Raw genomic sequence first — 24,351 nt, forward strand, 5'->3', positions numbered from 1 at the left:
AGCAGAGTCCAGGGGGAAGAGCAGGAGGCAAGCAAAGACAGACCCACACACAACAATCATGGTGAGGATTAGTGGCTGACCTCCAGCAGTCTGACCCTTTTCTTCCTTATCGGGCTTTACCATGGCAACCGGGGTCAGGGGTTACTGCAGGCCTAAATCACAAGGGATTGCTCTGCAAAGAAGAGGGCGGCCTTCGGGTGTCATCTCTTTTAATTTGACATGAAGGGGTGGTCCACATTAGCAGGAGCGTGAGACACGCTGAAAGATAAGTCATGAGTGTGCACGTTGAGGCGCATGCAACTGTTCTGCACGATCCGACCTCTCACAGCAGCTCCTTCAAAGTCTGCATTCAGTTTTTATTTTGCCCTCTCTGTCCATGCTGCAAAATGCATGAACTCAAAATCTTAACAAGAAAATGTGTCTCATTTCTAGTTTAAATGTCTCATTTTTAGTCAAAAATTCTCATTACACTTAAAACAGGTCATTACCAGAAAAATAACTTATTTGACAATTTTCACCTATTTCAAGTAAATTTTCACTTGAAATAAGTAGAAAAAATCTGCCAATGGAACAAGATTTTTTTACTTGTAATGAGAAGATAAATGTTGTTCCATTGGCAGATTTTTTCTAGTTATTTAAAAATGAAAATCTACTTGAAACAGGTGAAAATTGTCAAATAAAGAGTTATTTTTCTGGTAATGAATTTTTTTTTTTTTTTTTTTTTTTTGTTTTTTTTCAGTCTTGTTTTAAGTGTAATGAGATTTTTTGACTAAAAATTAGACATTTTAACTAGAAATAAGACAAATATTCTTGTTAAGATTTTGAGTTTTTGCAGCATGCACTGAATGCAATTGTAGGCAGGAGCTAAAAAATGAGGGGCTTGATTTGGTTTGATTTTATTCAGTCACAAGTCACAAGTATGTGAACCCTTTGGAAATAACTGGTTTTCTCCATTTATGAACCATACAATCTGATCAGATCTTTGCGTAGGTCACAATAATAGACAAAACGATGTGCTTTAGCTGATAAGCTCCTTTTGCAGCAGTGAATTCACGAGTCTGCTCCTGAAGCTCTGGATCAGAACTTCTAGAACTTCTGCTGGTGGGAAAAAGAAAATAACCCCACAGATTCATCACTTCAGCCAAAGCCAGTAGTTTGCAAACAAAGAAGCATTGGCTTATGTGAAGTATGTCTTACTAAAAGGAGATCTCTGAAGACATACAATCCTCAATCCTTCTCAGAGTCCTCAATGAGATCAAGAAGACACAGCAAGGAAAAGCTGATGGCCTGAGGACATCACTGGAACTGGAAACATCTCAAGTTCTCATGTTCATGAGTCCACCAGACAGAAGTCCCTGAACATGGCCAAGCACCCGGAGTTAGTCAAAGAGCAAAGTTCAACTTTATTTATACAGCTGCAAATCACAACACATGTCATTTGAGGCACTTCAAGCATGCAGTTGAACTCGTTGCAAGTTAATCCAACGAAGCCAAGGAATGGAGACCAACAGATTGCACCAAGACTTTTCTTTGATACAGCTCTGACAGAACCAGAACCGGAGGGTTGGCCATCCATAATGTGAAGGTGTCTGTCCACCAGTAAGTCCACTACAAAGTGGCTTCAGAAAAATGGAGTGGTCCAGTCAGAGTCCAGACCTGAACCCGTGGAGATGTTGTTGAGAGCCGCTCTCGCCAGACATCCTTCTAATGTGTCTGAAGCAGTTCTGAAAAGTGGAGGTCCAGAATTCCTCCTGATCCAGAGATCCGGGAAGATCCTGGTGAAGACCCTGCTGCCTTAAACCAGCTGCTAACTACAAGGGTTCACTTACTTTTTCCTCCAGCACTCCTTGTGTTTCATATACTACGGAAGAGTATTAGGGCCAGGCAGGAGAAACATAAAAATAATATTTTAGAGGAGGAAGATTTTATATCATTGTGCACTTCGAGAAAAAAGTCGAAATGTCGAGAAAAAAAGTCGAAATATCGAGAATAATGTACAACAAAAGTCCAAGTTCAAAATTTCATGAATAAAGTTGAAATGTTGAGAAAAAAGGCAAAATTTCGACTTTATTCTTGAAATTGTATTTCAACATTATTCTCGACATTTCGACTTTTTTCTCGAAGTGCACATTAAAAAAAAATCTTCCCCTCTCAAATATTTTTTCTCCCTCATGGCCCTAATACTCTTCCGTAAATATACTGCACGTCACTAATTAGGACTAAAAAATCACACTGGTTTTGGGTTGTCAGCTTAAGGACACCCTGTTTGTCTGCTGTTGAACCTTAGATGAAGGTCAGATCACATTTTATTGAACTTATTGAACGGTTCACATACTTTTTCTTTACCTCTGTAAATGAGCAGTCTTTATCTTCCTGTGCTCTCTACTGTATATTTGTATGTTGTGCTTGTTTTCAGACCTTTTATTATTCATAAAGTGAGTCCATCAGTAATGTTTTGTTCTTTTCATTTCACCTTCTTTGCTACCATCCTTAAGTCCTTGGTTTTTGCACAGTTGTTGCAGTATTCATGCCCGCTTCCTCATCCATCACCCTGTGTGTGTGAGTCACCGAGGTTTTAGCTTCAGACACCAGGAGAATCCACCCCTCGGGACACTGTCGGCTGGAATCAGCATTAAGCCGGGCTTTCCTGTTCATACAAGGGAGAACAGGGAAGTGTGGAGATGGGGGTGCGAGGAAGGATCAGAGGAGGGGAGTCGGGGGGGCGGGCGGGAGAAAACATGTAAATGCCTGCCGTGTGCTTCGGCTTATCATTTATTTGTGCTGAAGCTAGATAAGGGAAAACAAATGCATGGTAGATATGAGGTAGACGCGTGAAGTGGCGAGGTGAAGGGAGCGTTTCGGTGAGCAGCCAGTCTGCTGGACGTGGCCCACTTTGCTCCAGAACGCGGTACAGTTCTGCCTCTATTTTTGGATCTGCAGCGATCTAGATGGAGCCTCTGCTGCTCACCGCCGCCCCCCATCCCACCCTTAACCTTCAGCCCTGCACCCCCCTGTGATGTCCACTCGTATTAGGTTAACACATAGCACACACACACACACACACACACACGCATGCACACTTCTGACTCGTGCACAGTACAGGCTGAACAGGCATGGAGGGAAAGAGACGGATGAGAGTGATGAAGTCGTCCTGGAGGACTGATGGCCTCCTCTGCTTTTGACCCTTTTATAAGCGTACCTCGTTACTCTGCACAGCAGCTATCTGATGTTTATTCCTTGACAGATTGGGGCAAAAAATAAAAAGGATTATATTTCCAAATACAACCCCAGTTCCATAAAAACACATTGCGATAATGTGTTAACTATACAAGACTGGCTCAGAAAATTTGAATATTGTGATAAAGCCCTTTATTTTCTGTAATGCAAAAATGTCATACATTCTGGATTCATTACAAATCAACTGAAATATTGCAAGCCTTTTATTATTTTAATACTGCTGATCATAGCTTACAGCTTAAGAAAACTCAAATATCCTAACTCAAAAAATTAGAATATTCTGGGAATCTTAATCTTAAACTGTAAGCCATAATCAGCAATATTAAAATAATAAAAGGCTTGAAATATTTCAGTTGATTTGTAATTAATCCAGAATGTATGACATTTTTGTTTTTTTAATTGCATTCATCTCTTGCATCCAGATCTCATAAACCCATATTTTATTGACAATAGAACATCCAGAAAAATTTTTATTTGAAAGATATAATAATTTTGAATACGATGGCAGCATCTTTCCTCAAAAATGGCATGGTGATGTTCACCTCTGTGCAACATCCCCTCTGCTTTTAACACCAGTCCCTACCTGTCTGGGAACTGAGGAGACCATTGATGGAGTTTTTGGAGAGGAAAATTGTCACTTCTCAACAGTCATGGCTCTTCCTTCATGATGCACCAGATGTTTTCAACTGGTGAAAGGTCTGGACGGCGGGAAAGGTAGTCAGGTCATGACTACTGTGAAGACGAGCTTTTTGTAATGGACGCAGTATGTGGTCATTGTCTTGGTGAAAGATGCAAGACCTTCCCTGAAAAAAACTGTCTGCTGGGGAGCAGATGTTCCTCTAAAACCTGTATCTATCTTTCATCATTGATGTTTCCTTTCCAGATGTGCCAGCTATCCGTTCCATAGGCATTAATGCACATCCATACCACCAGAGATGCAGGATTGTGAACTGAGTGCCCATAGCAACCTGGATGGCTCCTCTTCGTGGGGGAGGACGCTGCGTCCATGGTTTCCAAAGACAATTTCAAGCTTCAAGTCCACAGGACAGTTTTCCACTTTGCCTCAGTCCATTTTCAACGAGCTCAGCTCCAGAGAAGATGGCTGCATGTTAGAAGGTCGTTTTTCTTTGCAGAACTTAAACCTGCATTTATGGCCAGCACAGCCGACATTGGTCTTGGGAACACTTCTAGACACCAGTGTCCTAGTTCATGCAGTGATATCCATCTTACGGTCGTCTCAGTTTGTAATGCACTGGCACCTGAAGGCCAGAAGATCATGCACATCCAACTTACTTTGTCTGGTCCCAAGACAAGATTTATCCAGATTCTAACATGAAGAATCGAGAATCTGATGTCCTGTAGATGAAGTGATAGTCCAACTCTTCGTATTTCACTTGGAGGAACATTATTCTGAAATGGTTTCACAATTTGTAGATGAATATTTTTCATGAAATGGAAAACATGGTCTTGTTGTCAACATTTGATGTGATCCTATGTTTTGTTTTGAATAAAGCATTTATTCTTAAAGGGTTTATGACATTTGAAAATCATTGCATCCTTCTTTTATTTACATTTTATACTTTTTTGGAACTGGTGTTTGTATTTGAACTTAAATGATGCCCAATGCTGATCCGAGAAGATGAACATGTTTGACTGCTTTTTAATGCCATACTCTGTCTTTTATCCCTTTCTCTCCATCCCATCCTCCTTTTGTCCTGTACACCCCCCACCCGCCCCTGTCCTTCCCCATGATCATCTGGCCAAAAACAAACTTGCTTAACACCCACTTCCATGTCACATCTTCCCCTCTACCCGCACACACCAACACACACATACACATGCCAATATCCCATCTGCATGCGCCTTCCAGAGCCCCGGTCTGGACGTGGACGAGAACGGTACGCTGGACCTGAGTATGAGCAAGCGTCTGTGCAGCGGCAGTACGGGGGACTCGGTGCTCACCCCTCTGGAGCCCATGTCCCCACAGAGGCAAGCCGCCCTGCTGGGCTCCCGCTGCTACGGCATGGGGGACGCCGCCGACTGCTGGGACCTGCCTGTAGACTACACCAAGATCAAACACATAGACGAGGACGACAAAGAGGTAAAGGGGAAAACATCGCAGACAGTGCTAGAAATTCACTCAGCCACTGACGTTTACTAGTGGTAAATGAATGAGAAAATAAGTGAAATTTTTTTTACTTTCTCGGGTTGGACTGGAGATTCCAGCCTTGGAAGTGAAGCTGCAATTTTTATATATATATATATATATATATTAGTGGTGAGACTCGAATAAAAAAATGAATCTAGTTAATTAGAGGCTTTGTAATTTATTAATCGCATATCATTATTTTACACAAGAAGCAACATTTTTCAACATTTTGGTATGAATCATTACTGAATCACTGAATCATTGAATTGACACATAAATGAGTTTAAACAACAAAATTGCTCCGGTGATAGGCAAATTCTGTCTTGCACAATTTGCACACAACTGTGCTTTTATCCAGGTTTCCACTCGGTAGTTTTTTAGAACAAAAATTTCCGCCCACCGAACCCAGCAACGACTTCCCATCGGCTTCAGTTTCCATTGTTGTTTCTCATGTTGAGTTCTTTGCATCAGTATTCCGGGTAACTTATACCGGGAACTCGTGTAACGAGAAACGTTCTGTACTGTTCGGAGTGCAAAAGTAAATTGCGATTAAATGCGTTATTTTTTTTTGTTGTGTTATTTTTCTGTAATTAATTAATCGTAATTAATGCGATAAAGTCCCAGTCCTGATATATAGATATATATATATATATATATATATATATATATATATATATACATATATATATATATGTATATATATATATATATATATATATATATATATATATATATATATATATATATATATATATATATATATATATATATATATATATATATATATATATATATATATATGTTTGGCCGGAGTAGTGATGGTTATGTCTGGAGGAAAAAGGCCTCAGAACAGCATCCCAGCTGCAGGGCTGCTTTGCTTCAGGAGGGACAGGTGGACAGGCCCCAGAGTGGATGTCTTAAACGCTGACCTTGATCCTTTAGAATATTTTAGGTGGTACAGAAAAAGCATGAAGCACGAAGAGCTTCATGGAATCAGGAGGGATGGGTCCAAACTCCACCATGAGTGACGACTACCTTAAACGTATCAGCCAAGTTAAACAGGAATTCTTTTGTGGCATTTAAAAAATAAATGAATAGATCAAATTGGGCATCCTAAGTGAACAAAAACGGGAAAAATGTCCTCAACTTTACAGTCAGACATGGAGGAAAATGTTTATTTGTATTTTAACTTCTGATATGAACTTTAACCTCTGCAGATTCTACCTGAATCACCTTACAAGATTAGTAAAATATAGAAATATAATGCCACATTTTGTTGCGTAAAAGTCGTCCACAAATGTTTGTGACCCTGCAAAGATCATAGCACAAAGGACAGGAAGTCGTGAAGGCAAGACTGAAAGAGGCTTCAAAACGGCCGGGGCGTTGATGATAATTATGCATCAGTAGAAGCAGGATGGGAGACCACAGTTGTGTAGTCTGCTCAATCTTGGCGCTGATAATCACCCTGCAGCCACTGATTCAGCCCAGCGTCTCCAAACCAAACATCTGTAACGTCTCCTCGGTTCCTTACCTCTCCCACTTACTCACTGTTCATTTGGAAAGTCATAGAAGGGATTTTGGAGGGAAACCTAATGAATATGCATGTTGACTGATGTCAACATTGCCATGCACACAGATATCTGCTCTGTTTGTGCCGTCCTCACTGCATGATGGCTTTCTGTTTTTACATTTCGCTCTTCTCCAAAATGAATTATGCAAAGCAGCACCTTGGGAGGGAATCGGAATAGCTCATCTCATCAAAGAACCGCTGGAAATCAATGCACCACTGCTGGGTGCGCCCGTCAGAGCGAACAGGCGCATGCATGTACAGTACACGAGCCTTTTTATCCGTGGTTGAATATTCATAGCAGTGTGTCTGTAGCCACGTGTCTTTAGGAGGATGTCTGTGCATATATGTGAGCCTAGTTTCTGCTCTGCACCTCTGTACTTATGCATATGTCAATCTCCTTCCTGTGTGCCTCTGCTCCGTTTAATTGGAGAATCTGGCTGGCAGCAAAACTCGCTCTGAGCCAGATCTCTGGCTAATTTGTGCTGGATCTGGACCTCTTTTTATGGCCATTACTGTATGTGCACTGTAAAATGAGGACGAAAGGGAAAAAAAAAGAGGATTTGCATCAGTTGCTGTTGTGCCCCGGCTGCATGCACTGCAGACAAAGCAGAGCCTCCCAAACTGCTCCTGGCGCCACTCCACAGTGCCATCTAGTGGCTAAGTGCTGCATTACAAGAGACAACTCCCTAAACAAACCATACATAGTACGTGCGTCGGGCCCACACACATCATTCAGCGCTGTTTCCTCTTGGGTATTTCCATCATCCAGCTCTGTTAGGCTGAAAGACTGGCTGGTTCAGTAGTCACACTGGATTGTCCATTTGCATTCTAATTGACTCTGTAGTCTGAGTGTGTATGCGGCGTACATGTGTCGAAAAATCGACTTAGAGCTGAGGAAGGAGAAAGGGGCTTTAGAATTAGTTTTCACCCTATGCTACTTCATGAAGAGCAGCCTACATGGATTATTTTATGATAAACATAATAAACAAACCCTTGTCCTGTCCTGACTTCAGCCGGATGACCTGGATCCCTTCCACGACCTCCTGGACGACCGCTCCTACACCACAGACGTGAACATGCCCAGCCCTAAACCCAAGTACGTCCCGTGCAAGGAGAGTAAGAAGGACCTGATAACGTAAGAGCCCTCACCCGCTTCCCCACAGCCACCCCACCCACCTGTCTGCACTACCCATGCTCGGCTTTCTTCCCCCTTTGTCTCCTTTCTGTTTTCATCCCTCTCTTGAAATAACTGAAGCAATCCACCCTTCTCCACCTCTCCTTCCCCACCCCATGCTGCTGCCAGAGGCTTGCTATATATATACATTTTTGAAACAGCTTTGTTCATGTGTCCACTCTGATCTGAGAACTAGTACCCTCAACAGATGTTTTTATTATACAGTAGCAGGAAAATGTATATGAACTCCTTTGAGTTAACCAGTTTTCTGTGTGAATTTGCCATAAAATATTATCTGATTTTCATCTAAGTCACAATAACAGACCAACACGGTGGGATTCAGCTGGTAACACATGAACTAGTATCATTTCTTTACTGAACACACCGATTAAACATTCAATGTACTGGTCAAAGCTTCTTTGGCAGCAACTACTTCAAGCAAGAGATTTTGATTTCTCTGGATCAGAGCTGCTCAATGTTCAGGAGGAATTCTGTAGGATGTCTGATGTGGATGTCTCTCTGGAGCTCCTCCTGCAGCATCTCTGGGGGTTCAGACTGGACCGCTGCAGACGGGGGATTTTGTTCTCCTGACGCTGTTCTGTGGAGAATTTACTTCCCCTGTTTGTCCTGTTTCATCACCCACTTCTATGAAGCTTCAAGCTTCAGCCGGTGGACAGACATCCTGGAGGAGATTTTTTTGTTGAACTTGGTAACCGTCGTTACGCCAAGAGACTGAAAAGATCTCCTTCGATTTGCTCTAATGAACGACTCAGATCATGGAAGTAAGCTGAAGTCTAGCAAAACTGATGATTTTCTTCCAGTTGTGGAACATTTTCGGCGACCTTTGAAACTGTTAACTGTGAGGTCGGCATTAACCACACCTCCAACTCGCAAACGTTTAACGTTGGGCGAGTTGAATAAGAACACAAGAAATGTTCATTGTGACTTATAACCTTAATACATAGGGACCTCCTAAATTACTCTCTTCAGCATTCATTAGATATGCTTATAGTTCTTAACAGAATCTACTGCTACTTCTGACCATGCATTAAGCTCTCTAATAAGATTGAAAAAGAGAGAATTGTAATGTTATCGGTTTTCAAACCTTCCCTTTTTCTGCAGATTGGATGCTACAATGCATGCATGCAATTCCTGATTAAGAAGCTTCTACAGTCACAGAGGCAACATTGGTCGTCTGCAGCAGTTTTGAAGAAACAGGCAGTTTTTTTTTTTTGCATTCCATCTAATAATAATCAAACTATTTTCGCTTTACCTCTTGGGTACTTTGTTGGCATCATCTGCATTGGTCGTAGATTAGATTAGATTATCCTTTATTTCTCCCTCAATGGGGAAACTCACTTTGTTCAGCGGCAGTACACTTAACACACACACACATGCCTTCCCAGGCATTTGCCCCGCTGGTCCCCGTCACACCTGTAACCTAAAGAGTTAAATGTATATATTTTCTTTGCTCCGCTCTGTTAAAATGACCCCAGCCTCAGCATCTGAAACAACTTACATTCCTCTGTCTGTCTTTTTTTAACACGTGCCACGTCCACAGGTCGACCTGGAGGTTGAGAATAGACATTTACATCTCCTCACATGGGGGTCCCTGGAGGGGGATTTATGCTAATTAATGTGCAGTTGGAGCGCACAGCCAAGTTGAGCTCAACCCCCATTCATGAAGCACACACAGTTTTAGGCAGAGTTAATGAATCCAGAGGAGGTTCTCAGTGAGGATATGTGTGAAAACCTGCTCACAGATGTCATGAATGAGGCCCAGGGCTCGTCGTTCCAGCGTTCCAGCGTAGATGAAGCTCGGATCATATTTTATGGCAAATTAATGCAGAAAACAGTTTATTCCAACTGGCTCCCACACTGTTTTCTTGCCACTGTAGTCTCCGCTCTTTTGATGTTAAAAATGTGAAGTTTCAGTGTCATGAGGAGTAGCTGAGGTCAGGAGAAACATTAATGAGAGACAGTGAGGCTAAACTGGAAACAATGAAAACCAACATTTAAAAAAAAATCTGAAACACCCCCCTTTTTATCTGTAATCTTCACATCTTCTCTCCTTCCCCTTGGGCTTATAAATCTGTCTATTTTTCCGGTGGCAGATGTCCCACACCGGGGTGTGATGGAAGTGGTCACTTGACGAGCAATTTCGCCTCACATCGAAGGTGTGACTTCCTTTTCTCCTGGTGGATTCTAAGTCTATTTCTCTTTATTGTTTTCAGCTTACCTCAACTATGCTGTCAAAGATCTTCAGGCAGGATTTCTTATTTGTTAGACCTTTGACTACTGGCATGCAGAAGGATCTGTAACATGCTAATTTTTCAAACTAAACGCGAGGATATAGTTATTTCTCAGCGGGCCAGGTGGAAGCTGGTGTTATTTTGTCCTCCAGGCCCTTCCCACAGTGCAGTGCAGGGTCTGCATTTACCATTCAGAACAAAATTGGAGCAGAATTGCTGAGTGTGTTGGTGTGAGATGAGTCTGCAAGGATCTAATGATGTCAGATCTCACGTGAACGCCCCCACACGTCCAGCAAAGTAAAGAAAATGAAAAAAGAACATCTGAATTACTATTTCTCTCAGAAACACTCAAATCAGGCACAGTAAAAGCTTTCCATAGCCTGTCTTATGGATAATCGGCAGATGAATGTATCTTAATCGACTCCCTGCACTTGCATCATGGCTTTCTTCCGTTTTCTGGTTGATGTTTTATTTATGCATGTTTGAAGTGCAGGCTGACTGCTTCATGATAGCGTGGTGGGAGTGTCTTTGTTCATTCTTACTATTCTGGTGTAACTTTTGTCCCGCTGGTGTGTTTTTCAGTCTCTCAGGTTGCCCTTTAGCTGACAAAAGCATTCGGAGCATGCTGGCCAACAACGCTCAAGAGCTCAAGTAAGACGTGATAACTCAGAGGTGTCTGCTTTGTCTCACTCGTTGGGTCTTAACTGCTGTTGAAGGAAAACCGTTACAAATGTGAAGCCCTTGTGTTCTTGTACTAAATACAGTCAAAGACAAAATGACCCACATTTTATTCACAATAAAACATAGAACTAATATATTAAATGTTTTAAAAAGATGTTTTTTTTTTGTCTGCATATATATTAATTGTTAATGGTTAATATTTATTTTATTAATATATATACAGGACTGTCTCAGAAAATTAGAATATTGTGATTTTCTGTAATGCAATTACAAAAACAAAAATGTCATACATTCTGGATTCATTACAAATCAAATGAAATATTGCAAGCCTTTTATTATTTTAAAATTGCCGATCATGGCTTACAGCTTAAGAAAACTCAAATATCCTATCTCAAAAAATTTGAATATTCTGGGAATCCTAATCTTAAACTGTAAGCCATAATCAGAAATATTAAAATAATAAAAGGCTTGCAATATTTCAGTTGATTTGTAATGAATCCAGAATGTATGATATTTTTGTTTTTTTAATTGCATTACAGAAAATAAAGAACTTCATCACAATATTCTAATTTTCTGAGACAGTCCTGTGTATATATATATATTTTTATTTTTATATATATATATATATATATACATATTTTTATATTTTTATTTAAAAAGATTTCAACAACAGTAGATGGAGTTCTGGGAGAGGAATGTTGTCCCATTCTTGCCTGCCATTGGTTTGAAGCTCCCCGACAGTCCTGGTCGTCTTTGTCCTATTTTTGTTTTCATGATGCTCCAAAGTTTGGACTGCAGGCAGATCAGTTCAGGACCTGGACTCTTCTACTATCAATGCCATGCTTTTGTAATGGATACAGTAAGCAGTTTATCTTGCTGAACGATGCAATGCCTTCCCAAAAAAAGGCCAGTGGCTGTTACTCTAAAACCTGAATATACCGGTCAGCGCCGATGATTCCTTCCCAGATGTGCTTGATGTCCATAGACATTACTGCACCTCCACATCATGAGAGACTGCCCTTTGAACCAAGTGCGGATAACAAACCGGATGGTTCCTCTCGCCTTTATTCCAGAGAACGCATTACCCATGGGCTTCAAACAGAAATCCAGTTTGAGCTTTGAGAGAGAATGGTGGCATTTCTAGATTATGTTCACATATGGCTTTTTCTTGGACAACACATCCAGGAGTGTTCTTGGAAAGATTCCTGGGAGGATTCCTGGGAGGATTCCCGAGCCACGATTCCTCCACGATTACTCCTACAGAATCATGTCTGGTTTGAACACAGCGCTGTCTGAAGGTAGAAAGGTCATCGGCATCCACTTCTGGTTTTTGGTGTTGTGTGCAGACATTCATCCAGATGGTCTGCATCTTTTGAGGATATTAAGTCCTGTCCATGGCTCTGACAACACCTACAAAGGGAAGCAGCAAAAGAGAAAAAACCTCACATAGATGATGAGATATTCAAAGCCTTCACAATTCTACGCTGAGGAGCATTTTTCTAAAATTGTTCAAATTCAAAATGAAATCATATTTTTCATGAAAAGGTCAGGTGTCTCAATTTCAACATTTGGTACCTTATTTTCATGTTATTTTGAGAATAAAATGTGGGCTTCTGAGATTTGCAAATCATTGCATTCTTTTATTTACATTTTACACTGTCTTCATTCATCCCAAACTGGGTTAAACAACCACACAAAAGCATTTCTGCTGTTAACAACTTAACTCTCTCAGGTCAGCTGTCTAAAGCTGCTCTGCTGCAGGAACCGCACCTTCCTCCCTTACCATGAGCACTTCTCAGCTTTCACACAAGCTCACTGCAGACCTAGATGTGTATTAATCCGCAGTGGAAACTAGTCCCAGCAGACTCATCGTCACATTTCATTGAGAGGAGCCAGACCACAAGGCTCGGTGGTTTGTTTGCCAAATGAAATGACATTTTTAATGAGAACGCTGGAACGTCCATGTAGACCAATTAACACATGTTTGGTTTGGGGTTTTGGTCATTTATTTCACCATTACTAACTGATATTGCTGCTAACATTAGTGTATGAACATCTCAGGATTTAACATCTACAGCTCTTCTACGCCTCAATAGAAAGTAAGCGTTAAAGGTGATGGACAAAACTCAAACACCGTCACAGAGGACATTTGCTTTTAGCTTTAATCTCTTGATCAAAGCTAAAGCTTTGACTAAAACTTTCCTAAAGTTTTTAGTAGGCCTACATGAAAAAAAAGTGTTCAAAGTTACAAACCCCAAGTCCAGAAGAAGCTTGTCTCCAGGGCTGCTTGAAACAAAGGCTAAACCAGCTAAATCCGGATTTTAGCAAATCCCATCTGATCCAATGTTCCTAACCGACTGTTTACATTTTATATCGAAATGGGTCAGTTCCAGTCTGTCTTTGCTGAAGTTTGGTGATAAACATGGTTGCCATGGTAACTACACATGAAGAACGACGTAAAAAAACAAAGTGGAGGTGTTGAACCGCTGTTCTGCCAATCCTTGCTACCTGCAGAGAAATGCTACTTTGTGGTTCTGCGCATGCGCACAGTCGAATTTCAAATTTTGCATCATTTCTTGAACGATGTAAAATTGATAATATTGGATGTTGAGTATTTGATCCTTCAAAATACACCACCCATGACATGAATTGCATTACACACAAAATTCTATCGCTTTATTTGATTTTCATTCAGTCATTGGCCTTTATTTAACCAGGCAGGTCATTAAGGACATTCCTATTTACAATGACGGCCTGGCAAGCGACAAGGACCATTTGGGGGAAAAGGAAGTGGTTTAGGGGGTAAAACACAGAAAAACTGTAGCTCTACAAAAGGTAGAAAACCATTAGGGAGCATTTTTTGGCAAAGCAGCAGAAATCGGCAGAACACCAGCTTTGATACTGTCATCAAGTCAAATGTGTCTACTGTGTACGGCTTCATGTCAGGCAGCTGTCTCCAGTATGTCCACACAACGGTCCTGGTCCAGTCAGGCTCACTAGTGGACAGCTGTAACTAAAGCTAATCTGCTGTCCCTGCCGGTATGTCCCAACAGCGGCGTCCTGGTCCACTAATGCTGAAGCTAATTAACAGATTAATTCCATTACTCTGCACCGTGGTTTCAGTCCGGTTGCAAGGACACAAAAGACCATTTGAAGTCCTGTTTGAGTGTCCACAGCATTCACACTGACAAATACAGTATCTGTGCAAGTTAGATTCCAGTTGGAGTCGCACTTAAAACCACCAGCCTCTGTGGTTTGAATCGGATTGGGGAATAAATGAATGTCATGTGGTATTTGGCTGTTTGGACTGTCATAACATCCGTGCAGATAAGATCTGGATATGCTGGAAATCAGATTTGGGATAACACTCCAAACCAACATCATCGCACCTGCGTTTCCAAGACACTTGAAACTACCAAACTGGAATCACAAATGAGGAGAAATGAGAAGGGAATGAAACAAAAGAAGGAATATTTCTCAAAATTTAAATAGAAACAGCTTTTTTAAAGATAAAGGAGTGAAAATGTTTCATTTTCTTTTCTCTGAAAAAAATTAAAAGCCTGAAAATTATGGAGCCAAATCAGGGCCAAAAGTTTTGCTAATTTGAAAATAAAATTTGAACCTGAAATTTTTTTTTTACAGTTTCAGTTTTATTTTTTTCAGTATCAGATCTTTTTTCAGTTTCACGTCTTTTTTTTTCAGTTTCACATCTTTTTTTTTCAGTTTCACTTCTTTTTTTTTCAGTTACAAATTTTTTTTTCAGGTTCAGACTTTTGGCCCGGATCTGGCGTGACATCAACTGAGAGGGGCGGGGCATCATGAGTGACAGCAGAACAGAGAAGGCGGGGGACGTTCCTCACTCATGTTACCTTCAGGAAACGTAGGTTGCAGAAGTTATCAGTAGAAGTATGAATCAACACTGTATATACACCATATTCACGTGATTGGCAGTGGAAAAAACTGATATTAGTGACACATTTCTGTTTAAAAAGCTGTTTTAGACCGTACTTGGTAGAATATTGAAGTGGGAAATGTCAAACTTTAAAGTGTGGCTGTTGAACTGTACAGTCTGGTATAGTTTATTGCTTTTATACTGCGATTGGTGCCAAGTACGGTCTAAAACAGCTTTTTAAACAGAAATGTGTCACTAATATCAGTTTTTTCCACTGCCAATCACGTGAATATGGTGTATATACAGTGTTGAATCAAACTTCTACTGATAACTTCTGCAACCTACGATTCCTGAAGGCAACATGACTGAGTAACGTCCCCCGCCTTCTCTGTTATGCTGTCACTCATGATGCCACGCCCCTCTCAGTTGATGCCACGCCCCCCACGCCAGATCCGGGCCAAAAGTCTGAACCTGAAAAAAAAATTTGTAACTGAAAAAAAAAGAAGTGAAACTGAAAAAAAAAAGACGTGAAACTGAAAAAAAAAAAAGATTTGAAACTGAAAAAAAGATTTGAAACTGAAATAAAAAGATTTGAAACTGAAAAAAAGATCTGATACTGAAAAAAATAAAACTGAAACTGTAAAAAAAAATTTTCAGGTTCAAATTTTATTTTCAAATTAGCAAAACTTTTGGCCCTGATTTGGCTCCATAGAAAATGAGCATGATATAGACATATTTAAAGGTTTATTCAGATTTAGCTAAAAAAGAAATTGAGTCAAATCGAGTCATGTAGGCAGTTAAGCCCCTGTTCTGGAGGATGTAGCACAAAGAGCAGAGTTTATTTTAACCTAACAAACTGCTGAAGATGAAGTGATACTGCAGGTTTAAAATATTTCAGCTCAGCTCTGACAAAGTTGACAGCCTTAGTGGAATGTGAAAGTTTCATTCACATGGTGGGTTTGTCCTCTCCAGATGCACTCCAGCTTTTGTCTGACGACACGTGCCAGAAGCCGAGGTTAAGGGACGGCCGGTCCGTGACAAACTGGTGGTGGTGCAGCCATTAATCTCAGCTGTCTGGCCAAACGTTACAGAACTGCCGGGTGAAGCACGAGCCGCCAGTTCTTCAACTTCTGATTAAGGCTCTGGACAAAAATCAGTCCACTGAGCTTCCACTGGCTGCTCAGACTCCTGAACCTCCTGAGAGCGTGCGCCGCCCTCTCACCCCCACGGAGGAGAGTTTCCCACATGAATCCAGAGACTGCAGATTCTGGCATCTGAGGAAAAGTAGATTTTCTGATGAAGACCTGGATGCCAGATAGAAGGGTTTACCCATCCCAGACTAATGAGCGGTACCAGGCCTTTTTTTTTTTTTTTATCAGATATTAGTTTTAGGAACAGGGTTGACATTTTCTTGCCACCATGGAGCTAGTCTTAAAAAGCTGCCCAACACATGGACCCTGTTTCTAAGAAAATCTGTGAATTTTATGACTAAGATGGACATCTACGGAAGAGTATTAGGGCCATGCAGATTTTTTTTTATTGTGCACTTCGAGAAAAAAGTCGAAATGTCGAGATTAATGTTGAATTACAATTTCGAGAAAAAAGTCGAAATGTCGAGAAAAAAGACGAAATGTCGAGAAAAAAGTCGAAATCTTGAGATTAATGTTGAATTACAATTTCGAGAAAAAAGTCGAAATGTCGAGAAAAAAGTCGAAATGTGGAGATTAATGTTGAAATACAATTTCGAGAAAAAAGTCGAAATGTCGAGATTAATGTTGAAATACAATTTCAAGAATAAAGTTAAAATTTCGCCTTTTTTCTCAACATTTCAACTTTATTCACGTAATTTTGACTTTTTCCCAACATTTCGACTTTTTTCTCGAAGTGCATAATGAAAAAAAAATGTTCCTCCTCAAAAATATTATTTTAATTTTTCTCCTGCCTGGCCGTAATACTCTTCCGTAGACATCTTGTTGGGTCAATGAGATAAACAAACTGGAGGTCTCTTGGTTGTCCTACTTTCCTGAAAAGCCATTGTGTCAGTAAAGCAGCGGCATCTCTGAATGGTTGAGTCTGCGCCGTCCTGTATGTGGGTCAGTTATAACTTTAAAAGATTGTTTCACAAGAGCACACAGTGCACAGCTACCACTATCTGTACCATCCTTTATGACCTCAATACACCCCCTCTTTAAATGTACCTGTCGTGTTGTCCTGCAAAAATCTGAAATGTCTTTGTGTTCGACCCTGAGCCCGTTCTGTGTTCCCTGCCCCAGGTGCCCGACACCAGGGTGCGACGGTTCGGGACATATCACCGGAAACTACGCTTCACACAGAAGGTACCGCTCAAACTCAACTCAGGCATATTAAAGCAGACGTTAACAAGAATGCATGTGTGTGCTGGAGAGCACATATGTAGGTGCTTGAAGTGACTCAGAACAGACCTGGATCAGAGTAAAGTTAAACAGCCTCCTCATTTTAATCTTCAGCTCACTTCACATGAACGTGGAAAGCTGATAGCAAAAAGCTTTAACACTGATTTCAGAGAAGATCCAAACTTTAAAGGGTGGTGCAGTTGAGTCATATTTCTGACTCCAGCCCCTAAAACCAGATTTGCACATATCTGGTTAAAACCAGTTTTGACCAAAACATCCCTAGAACATTTCAAAACCTCAGGAATTGAAAATAAAACAATAAACAATCATCATGTATTGCAGTGATTCTCAAACTTTGGAGACCAAAATGAGAACATCCATCCATTTAATGGATGGATGGATGAATGGATGGATGGATGGATGGATGGATGGATGGATGGATGGATGGATGGATGGATGGATGGATGGATGGATGGATGGATGGATGGATGGATGGATGGATGGATGGATGGATGGAGCGCTTTGGTCCGACAGTCGAAAATTTTTAATAAATTAGCCGTTGCTCTAGCTCAGCAAAGCTAATGTTAGTTAGCTAGGTTTATTTTAGCCAGTTCAAATTTAATTTTAACAAATCTAAAATCTAAATCTTGCATATTTTCTTCTGAAATTCCTCTAAAAAGAGTTTCAACTTCCCCATTTCAGAAAAAAAGGAGAAATGGAGTCCCTCAAAACCCCCAGAAGCAGCCGTGCTGGTTAATAACAGCTTGTGAAATGTTAACAACGGGACAACTGCAGCCACTAACACACTGAAGCAGTGACTTCAGCCCTAGCAGTTGCACAAATTGATATTTCTGCCAAATAGGTGCACATGTTTTCTTTTCACTTTTTATTTAATACAATTTGTGCTTAATAGTTATTTTTTTTAAGATTTTCAGTGTTAAATAGGCTTATTCCGGAAACTAATACTTCAATATTACTTTCTTTCATAGATTAAGACCTACGTGTCGGAAAAAGCAGCTTATATATTTTATATTCTTTTTATCTAATTTGGCAGAAAAAGCACATGCTTTATGGAGAAGTATAGTTTATTATTATTGTTCTATGAAAGTGTAATATTTGTTTGATTGTTGCTTATTTTTGGTGAAGAACACTTGAACGATCCTGATCTTTATTTATTTATTTAAACTGAAGTTAAACCCGATGTGTTATTTTATATTCTCCCGCTGCTCCCCAGTAAAGATCTTCTCTGTCACACGCGTGGTGCTTCAGCGTCGTAACGCTGTCATTTGTCTGCAGTCTTTCAGGGTGTCCGCGCGCCAGAAAAAGTGGGATCAAGATCATCCACAGCAAAGAGAACAAGGAGGACCAGGAGCCCATCAGGTACAGTGCACACTCGTCCTGCTACACAAGTGTGGCGCTTTTCCACTAGTACCTACTCAGCTCGACTCGCCACAGTTTGGTTCTTTTCCACTAGGGGTCTAACGTGCCGAGTTGATACTTTTTCTGTAACTACTCTGCCGAGGTTCAAAGTGGCTGAGTCGGCTGTATCTGACATCATCACACTACAGGCCACCGATTGGTCGGGGGGTTGGAGTCAGACGTCTGAGTCAGGAGGCGGAAATCAGAGAAAGAGCAAGTCGCGGCTTCTCGTTCATTTTATTCAACAGGCAATGGCAGCAAAAGTCTGTTTGGTGATCCAACTCTGAGGGTCAGATGTTCATAAACCTGGTGCTGAGGAGAGAATTAAAAAGGAATGTAGACGGGCGATAAGGAACGCCAAAGATCTTCCAGATCTATAGCTGCTCACGACTACCAACAGACTTTTCAGCAGCACCGAAACAAACAAACAAAAAAAAAGCGTTGCTGCTTGAAGCTTCTTTCACTCTCATTTTTTAACTTGATATCGAACACAAGCCACAGACCCAGCAGCACATCTATCATCTCCTCCAGGTTCTACATCTTTAGTGTTGTTGTCTTCTTCGTTTAAATCACACAATCAAATACGTCACAGCAGCTTCACTCCAACCTCCTACTCCTGATCTGGGTATTGAAAGGAAACGAGGGCAAGTCGAGTCGAGTCGGGCTGAGTAGGTACTAGTGTGAAAGCCCCAGTGATGTGTGACTCCACACGTGACTTTTTATTTCCTGTTTTAAACGAAGTCATCTGAAACAGATCTTCTGCAGTTCTGCAGTTATTGTACGTCCCAAATTTTGACACATGTCCCATACGCAAAAAGAATCCAGCATCAGCTTCAAGACAAATGTGCCTTGAGTCCAATAAAAGGTGTAGGAGGAACTTCAGCAGTGCAAGGTTGTTGCAGATTAGAGGGGGGAGCTTCTGCAGTCTCTGGTGGACTTCTGCAGACACAAACGTAGGGAAAGACACAGAGAGAGGGATGGAAGCAGAGAGAGATTGATTGACTCAACCTAAATCCCACAATGAGCTTCGGTGGCCTCAGCCCTGCAGCTGCATTGATTTCTCTGGTGGTGCAGAGCACAAACAACACACTCGTCCACGCTCAACACCGTCCTTCTGCTGGATTCTGAGGACATTTTCAGGCATGGGAGATTTCCTGTATTCTCAGCTAATAAAACCAAAAGGATACTGTACATCACATGAAGGGAAAGAGCTTTTTAATAAACGCGTTTTTCAGTTCTGGAGGTGTGAATGTAAAAGAACGACAATCAGTTCCATCTTTACTGCATCCTCCCTCAGTAGCGTATCCTCTTCAGGATGGATCATGACCCTCATCCTGTCTTTTTCTGTCAATCATTGGAAAAAGCAGCAGCTCGGATGAAGCCATAACACCCAGAGGCTTCAGTAAAGGAGGGACATTTCTCTGTACTGTTTCTTTAATTTCTCCTCAATGCGAAACCTTTAACAGTGGCAAGAAAGAGCATCCAGAACCCTCGGGATTAACTGGTTTTCTGCATTAATTTGACCTTTGTCTAAATCACAAAACCAGACACACACAGCATGCTAAAGTGGAAAACACACTTGTAATTCCTTGTGTCTTCATTGGACACAGCTGTTAAACACAGTGATGGAGGAAGACGGAAATAGTTGGTTGAACCTCCTTTGGCTGAAAACTAGCTCTTCTAGTATCTCTGGGCCATTCCTCTTCCCAGAACTGCTTCAGATACGTTTGTTAGGATGCCTGGTGTGAACTTCTCTCTGGACCTCATTCCACAGCATCTACATGTTCAGGTCGGGACTCTGACTGGTGGGTTTTCTTGTTCTGAAACCATCCTGAGGTGGATTTATTTTCATGTTAAAGGTGACCTATTATGGCATTTAATGTATATTTTAAACAGGCCTTGAATGTCTTAAAAACAATCTAAAGCTTGTTTTTTCTACATAAATCATAAATTCAGCCTGTGGGCCCTGTCACTAGTTTTACCGCTTCTAACCTCTTTTTCTGCGCCTCATTTTTAGGGAAGGGGGGGGTATGATAATGAGGCTCTGTGCTGATTGGCTCCCTGAATGACGTGTAGCAGGGGTGGGGAATAAACCTCGCTCCGCCAGAGCAGCCCCAGCCTGTAAATTATCACAACACTGAATTTTCACAAATGGAAACTTTATTGTTAAAAAAATAAAATATGAGTTGTATATAAATAACATTTATGCACTATTTAAGCCGGATCTACCCGGCGGATGCTGAACGCTGGCCCGGAGCCACGCCGGGCGCCCGGGAGCAGCGCTGCTGGAGCAGCGCGCAACACCGCGGCTTTAACGGGGGAATCTGACCGGTTCCGACCGTCCGGGACCGCAGGAACCGGCCTGGACTGGTAGCAGGGACTCCCGGGGACCGACCAGCGGAATTTCAGCCAGATCTGCCCGGCGGATGCTGCGCGACGGGCGCTGCAACCCCACAGCCGGCGCACAGATCGGCTCCGGAGCGCATCCGCGGCGCATCTCCCGTTACCGGTGATCAAACTGACAGATTTCGCTGAAAATCTCGGAGAGTGAAGCTGGTCCGACCTGGGACAGACCTCCAAGGACCCAGCTCCCAAACCACCCGGGAACCTGGATGATTTAACCCGGATCCGCGGCGCCGCGTCCGACTGGCTGAAGGATGGACCGCTCCAGCAGCGGATAGAGCTGGTTGTGGGCGTGGTTTCAGCAGCGGAGGCTGAACCTCTGGAAATGAGCGCCTATGGTGACGTCACCATAGGCGCAGATTCAGAATGGCTCAAAAAAAGGTCACGTGACACTGGGGGACTCTGTAAGGCGGGGGTCAGAGACCCTGCAGAATTTCATGGTATTTTGTCTCCCCTGTGCTGGCAGGCTGAGGGGAGACCACTTTATATATGTTAAAACAAGAAAAAACGTGTTTTTCATAATAGGTCCCCTTTAAGGGTCTTTGGCCTGTTACATCCCCCAACTTCTACTGAGCTTCATCTGATGGAAAGACAGACATCATCCTGGAAGAGACTTCACTTAATTAGCAACTTATTCCCTCCATGACACCAAGCGGTCCAGGACCTGAGACAGCGACAGAACTCCAAATCATGATTCTTCCCTGACCGTGCTTCACCACTGGGATGGCGTTATAATGTTGCTAGGTTGTGCCCTTTTCGCACCGTGCACATTGCTGCTTATTCTTCCTGAACAATTCAACTTTTACTTCATCAGTCAAATCATTTTCCTGGTAGAGTTTAGTTTGGATACCTTCACATGTGTAACAACATCCTGTCTGTTCAGGGACTTCTGTGTGGTAGACTCGTGGACAGAGATGTTTCTAGTCCCAGCGATGTCTTCAAGTCTTTAGATGTTCCTCGTGGGTTCTTCTGTATGAGAACTCTGCGAGAATTCTGCGTTGTGTCTTTGGGGCTCATCTTGGCTGGACGTCCACTTCTATAGAGCAGCTACAGGACTAACTGTCTCCATTTCTAGACATTGTTCTGTGGACTGATGGAGGATAAACACCCTGAGATGACTTTGTTTCCCTCTCCAGCATTCTGCAGGTCACTACTCTTGATCACATGTCTTCAGGAATCAGATTTTTGTAAAACATTGTTCACATCAGCAAGTGCTTTTGATAACAGAAACTTTATCAGTCAAAGTATTTCTGAACCCACACCTCCAAGGTCATATCATTAACTGGACCCCAGGCGTTCAATCGACTAACTTCAACTAGCTTTTAATGTTTAATGAGTGAGTTCAAGACAGAGATATTAAAACTCTTTGTGTTAAATGGAGATGAGATCACATTTTATGGAAAATGAATGCAGAAAACCAGTTAATTCCAGTTAAGGTTCACATAGTTTTTCTTAGTAATGTAAATAAAACATATCAATAAAACAGATCAGGCACTTTGATCAGATTTCATCCATCATGTTTGATCCTGTTTGTGACATAAAAGGAGTTTGAAGTTTCTGCCATTATGTGAGTTTATGTACAGCAGATACTTTCTCAGTGTTTAGTGTTACTGGGTATGAATGATTGAATTTGGCATTGAAACACTTTGTGTTCACATTCTAACAAGATTAAAAGGATTAAATCTCCAGACTAGAATATTGTAAACAGAGTTAACGCTTCTTGGTTTTGGCTCCATGTGTGGGGTAGAAATGTTCCAGGAAGGGACCTTACTCATATTCTGTATATTTGCCCAACTTGTTGTAAAGGTCAGTTAACAGGAACTTAAATCTGGTTGAAAATGGGTCAAAATTCCTCCAAATCTTCATCAATTCAGTTAAACTTGTAGTTTCCTCCAATCACTCTAACATTCTTGCAAATTTCACTATCATGTCACATAAGCCAAATTAATCCATTCACGTTTTAGGATGTTTTTATGAAAGTGCTGAGATGGATTGTTTAGGCAATTAAGTGTTTTGAGGTGTCAACGAAATTGTGACAACCGCTTTTGAAAATCAACATCAGTCTTCTTTTGTCTGGCTGATGAGGTTCGACCCTGAGCCCTGAACCCTGATAACAACATTTTTGAAGAGTTTCTTTGTGCAGAATTTGAAACATTTGCTCAACATGACAATATTAAAGAATCAAAACTGATGAGCTCGGTGATGTTTAAGGCGGCGTTTGGGAAAGACTGTTCAGATTGTATGTCGTCAGTGCTGGATGATACTTTTCTATTTCTCTGATGCGCACACTTCAGATATTTCAGGCTGTAAAAACGGACTGCACATGACAAAGGTCCTTCAAAGTCCAGACTTGGATTGATTATCTAGATTAAAGCAAATGATGTTCAAGCCTATTACATTAATATGTTGAAGCAAACATGAGGGAAAACAACAAAGATCACTGGAATAACTCCTCAGGGCCCAGGCAGCGATAGAAACCCGTCGTTAAAGGGGTTTAATGACCACCATAAATACATAGAAACTTTACCAAATCTGGCAATTATCGAAAGAATGCCTTCATTCAAGTTGAGTTTCTTGAAATGTGAACTTGTACCGCAGAAAATAATAAATAGAACCTTTAAAAAACACTCTGTGTAGCAGTACCATTTCTAACCACACGGGGATGTACACCTCCACTGTATTTTGTTTTTTTGTTGAATTTGATTGCATTACAATATATCCCATTACAGTATTTTTTTTATACCCGTTGATAGTCTTAATTTTAAATGTATTTTTTATTTTTTTGTACAGTATTGACACAAGAGCCACTGGTGATACTGAACTCATGAGTGGGAAAGGTCCTGCTGGTCTCCACTTTGTCCCTGTAGAGGTGCATCGTGTTGTGTCTCCGCCACAGGCTGACACACTTGTGATCTGCAGCCAGGCGCCCACATGTGTTTACACGCAGTACTGCTACACAGTGTGGTTTATCAAAACTTTGAAACTTTTTGAAAAAGTTTTCACGCCTTGGGGGAGTTTGTTTCAAGCAGTTTTAGTGAATTGTAACTTTAGTAAGAGACAACTGATTGTAGTCATTTCATTTGACAAAATCCTCCAATGTAATGCCTGAGATATACTTGCAGTTCAGAACGCATATGCATCATGGCCGCCACGTGTATCCTGCGTTCATTTGACGCATCGACGTGCACGTTCTCAAAAACAC

General features: G+C 41.3%; 1 protein-coding gene across 1 annotated transcript in view; it reads left to right on the top strand.

The window, feature by feature from the left end:
• The window catches only part of myt1lb (myelin transcription factor 1-like, b), a 209,152-nt gene that overhangs the window by 167,581 nt on the left and 17,220 nt on the right, over positions 1-24,351 (top strand). Inside the window, exons 12-17 of the mRNA XM_061743779.1 lie at positions 5,108-5,338; positions 7,970-8,091; positions 10,245-10,307; positions 10,965-11,033; positions 17,229-17,291; positions 18,624-18,707. Coding sequence (XP_061599763.1) covers positions 5,108-5,338; positions 7,970-8,091; positions 10,245-10,307; positions 10,965-11,033; positions 17,229-17,291; positions 18,624-18,707 — 632 coding nt within the window. The remainder of the gene's footprint in view (positions 1-5,107; positions 5,339-7,969; positions 8,092-10,244; positions 10,308-10,964; positions 11,034-17,228; positions 17,292-18,623; positions 18,708-24,351) is intronic.

The sequence above is a fragment of the Cololabis saira genome, chromosome 16 (genome assembly GCF_033807715.1).
Source record: "Cololabis saira isolate AMF1-May2022 chromosome 16, fColSai1.1, whole genome shotgun sequence".
NCBI classification, from domain to species: domain Eukaryota; kingdom Metazoa; phylum Chordata; class Actinopteri; order Beloniformes; family Belonidae; genus Cololabis; species Cololabis saira.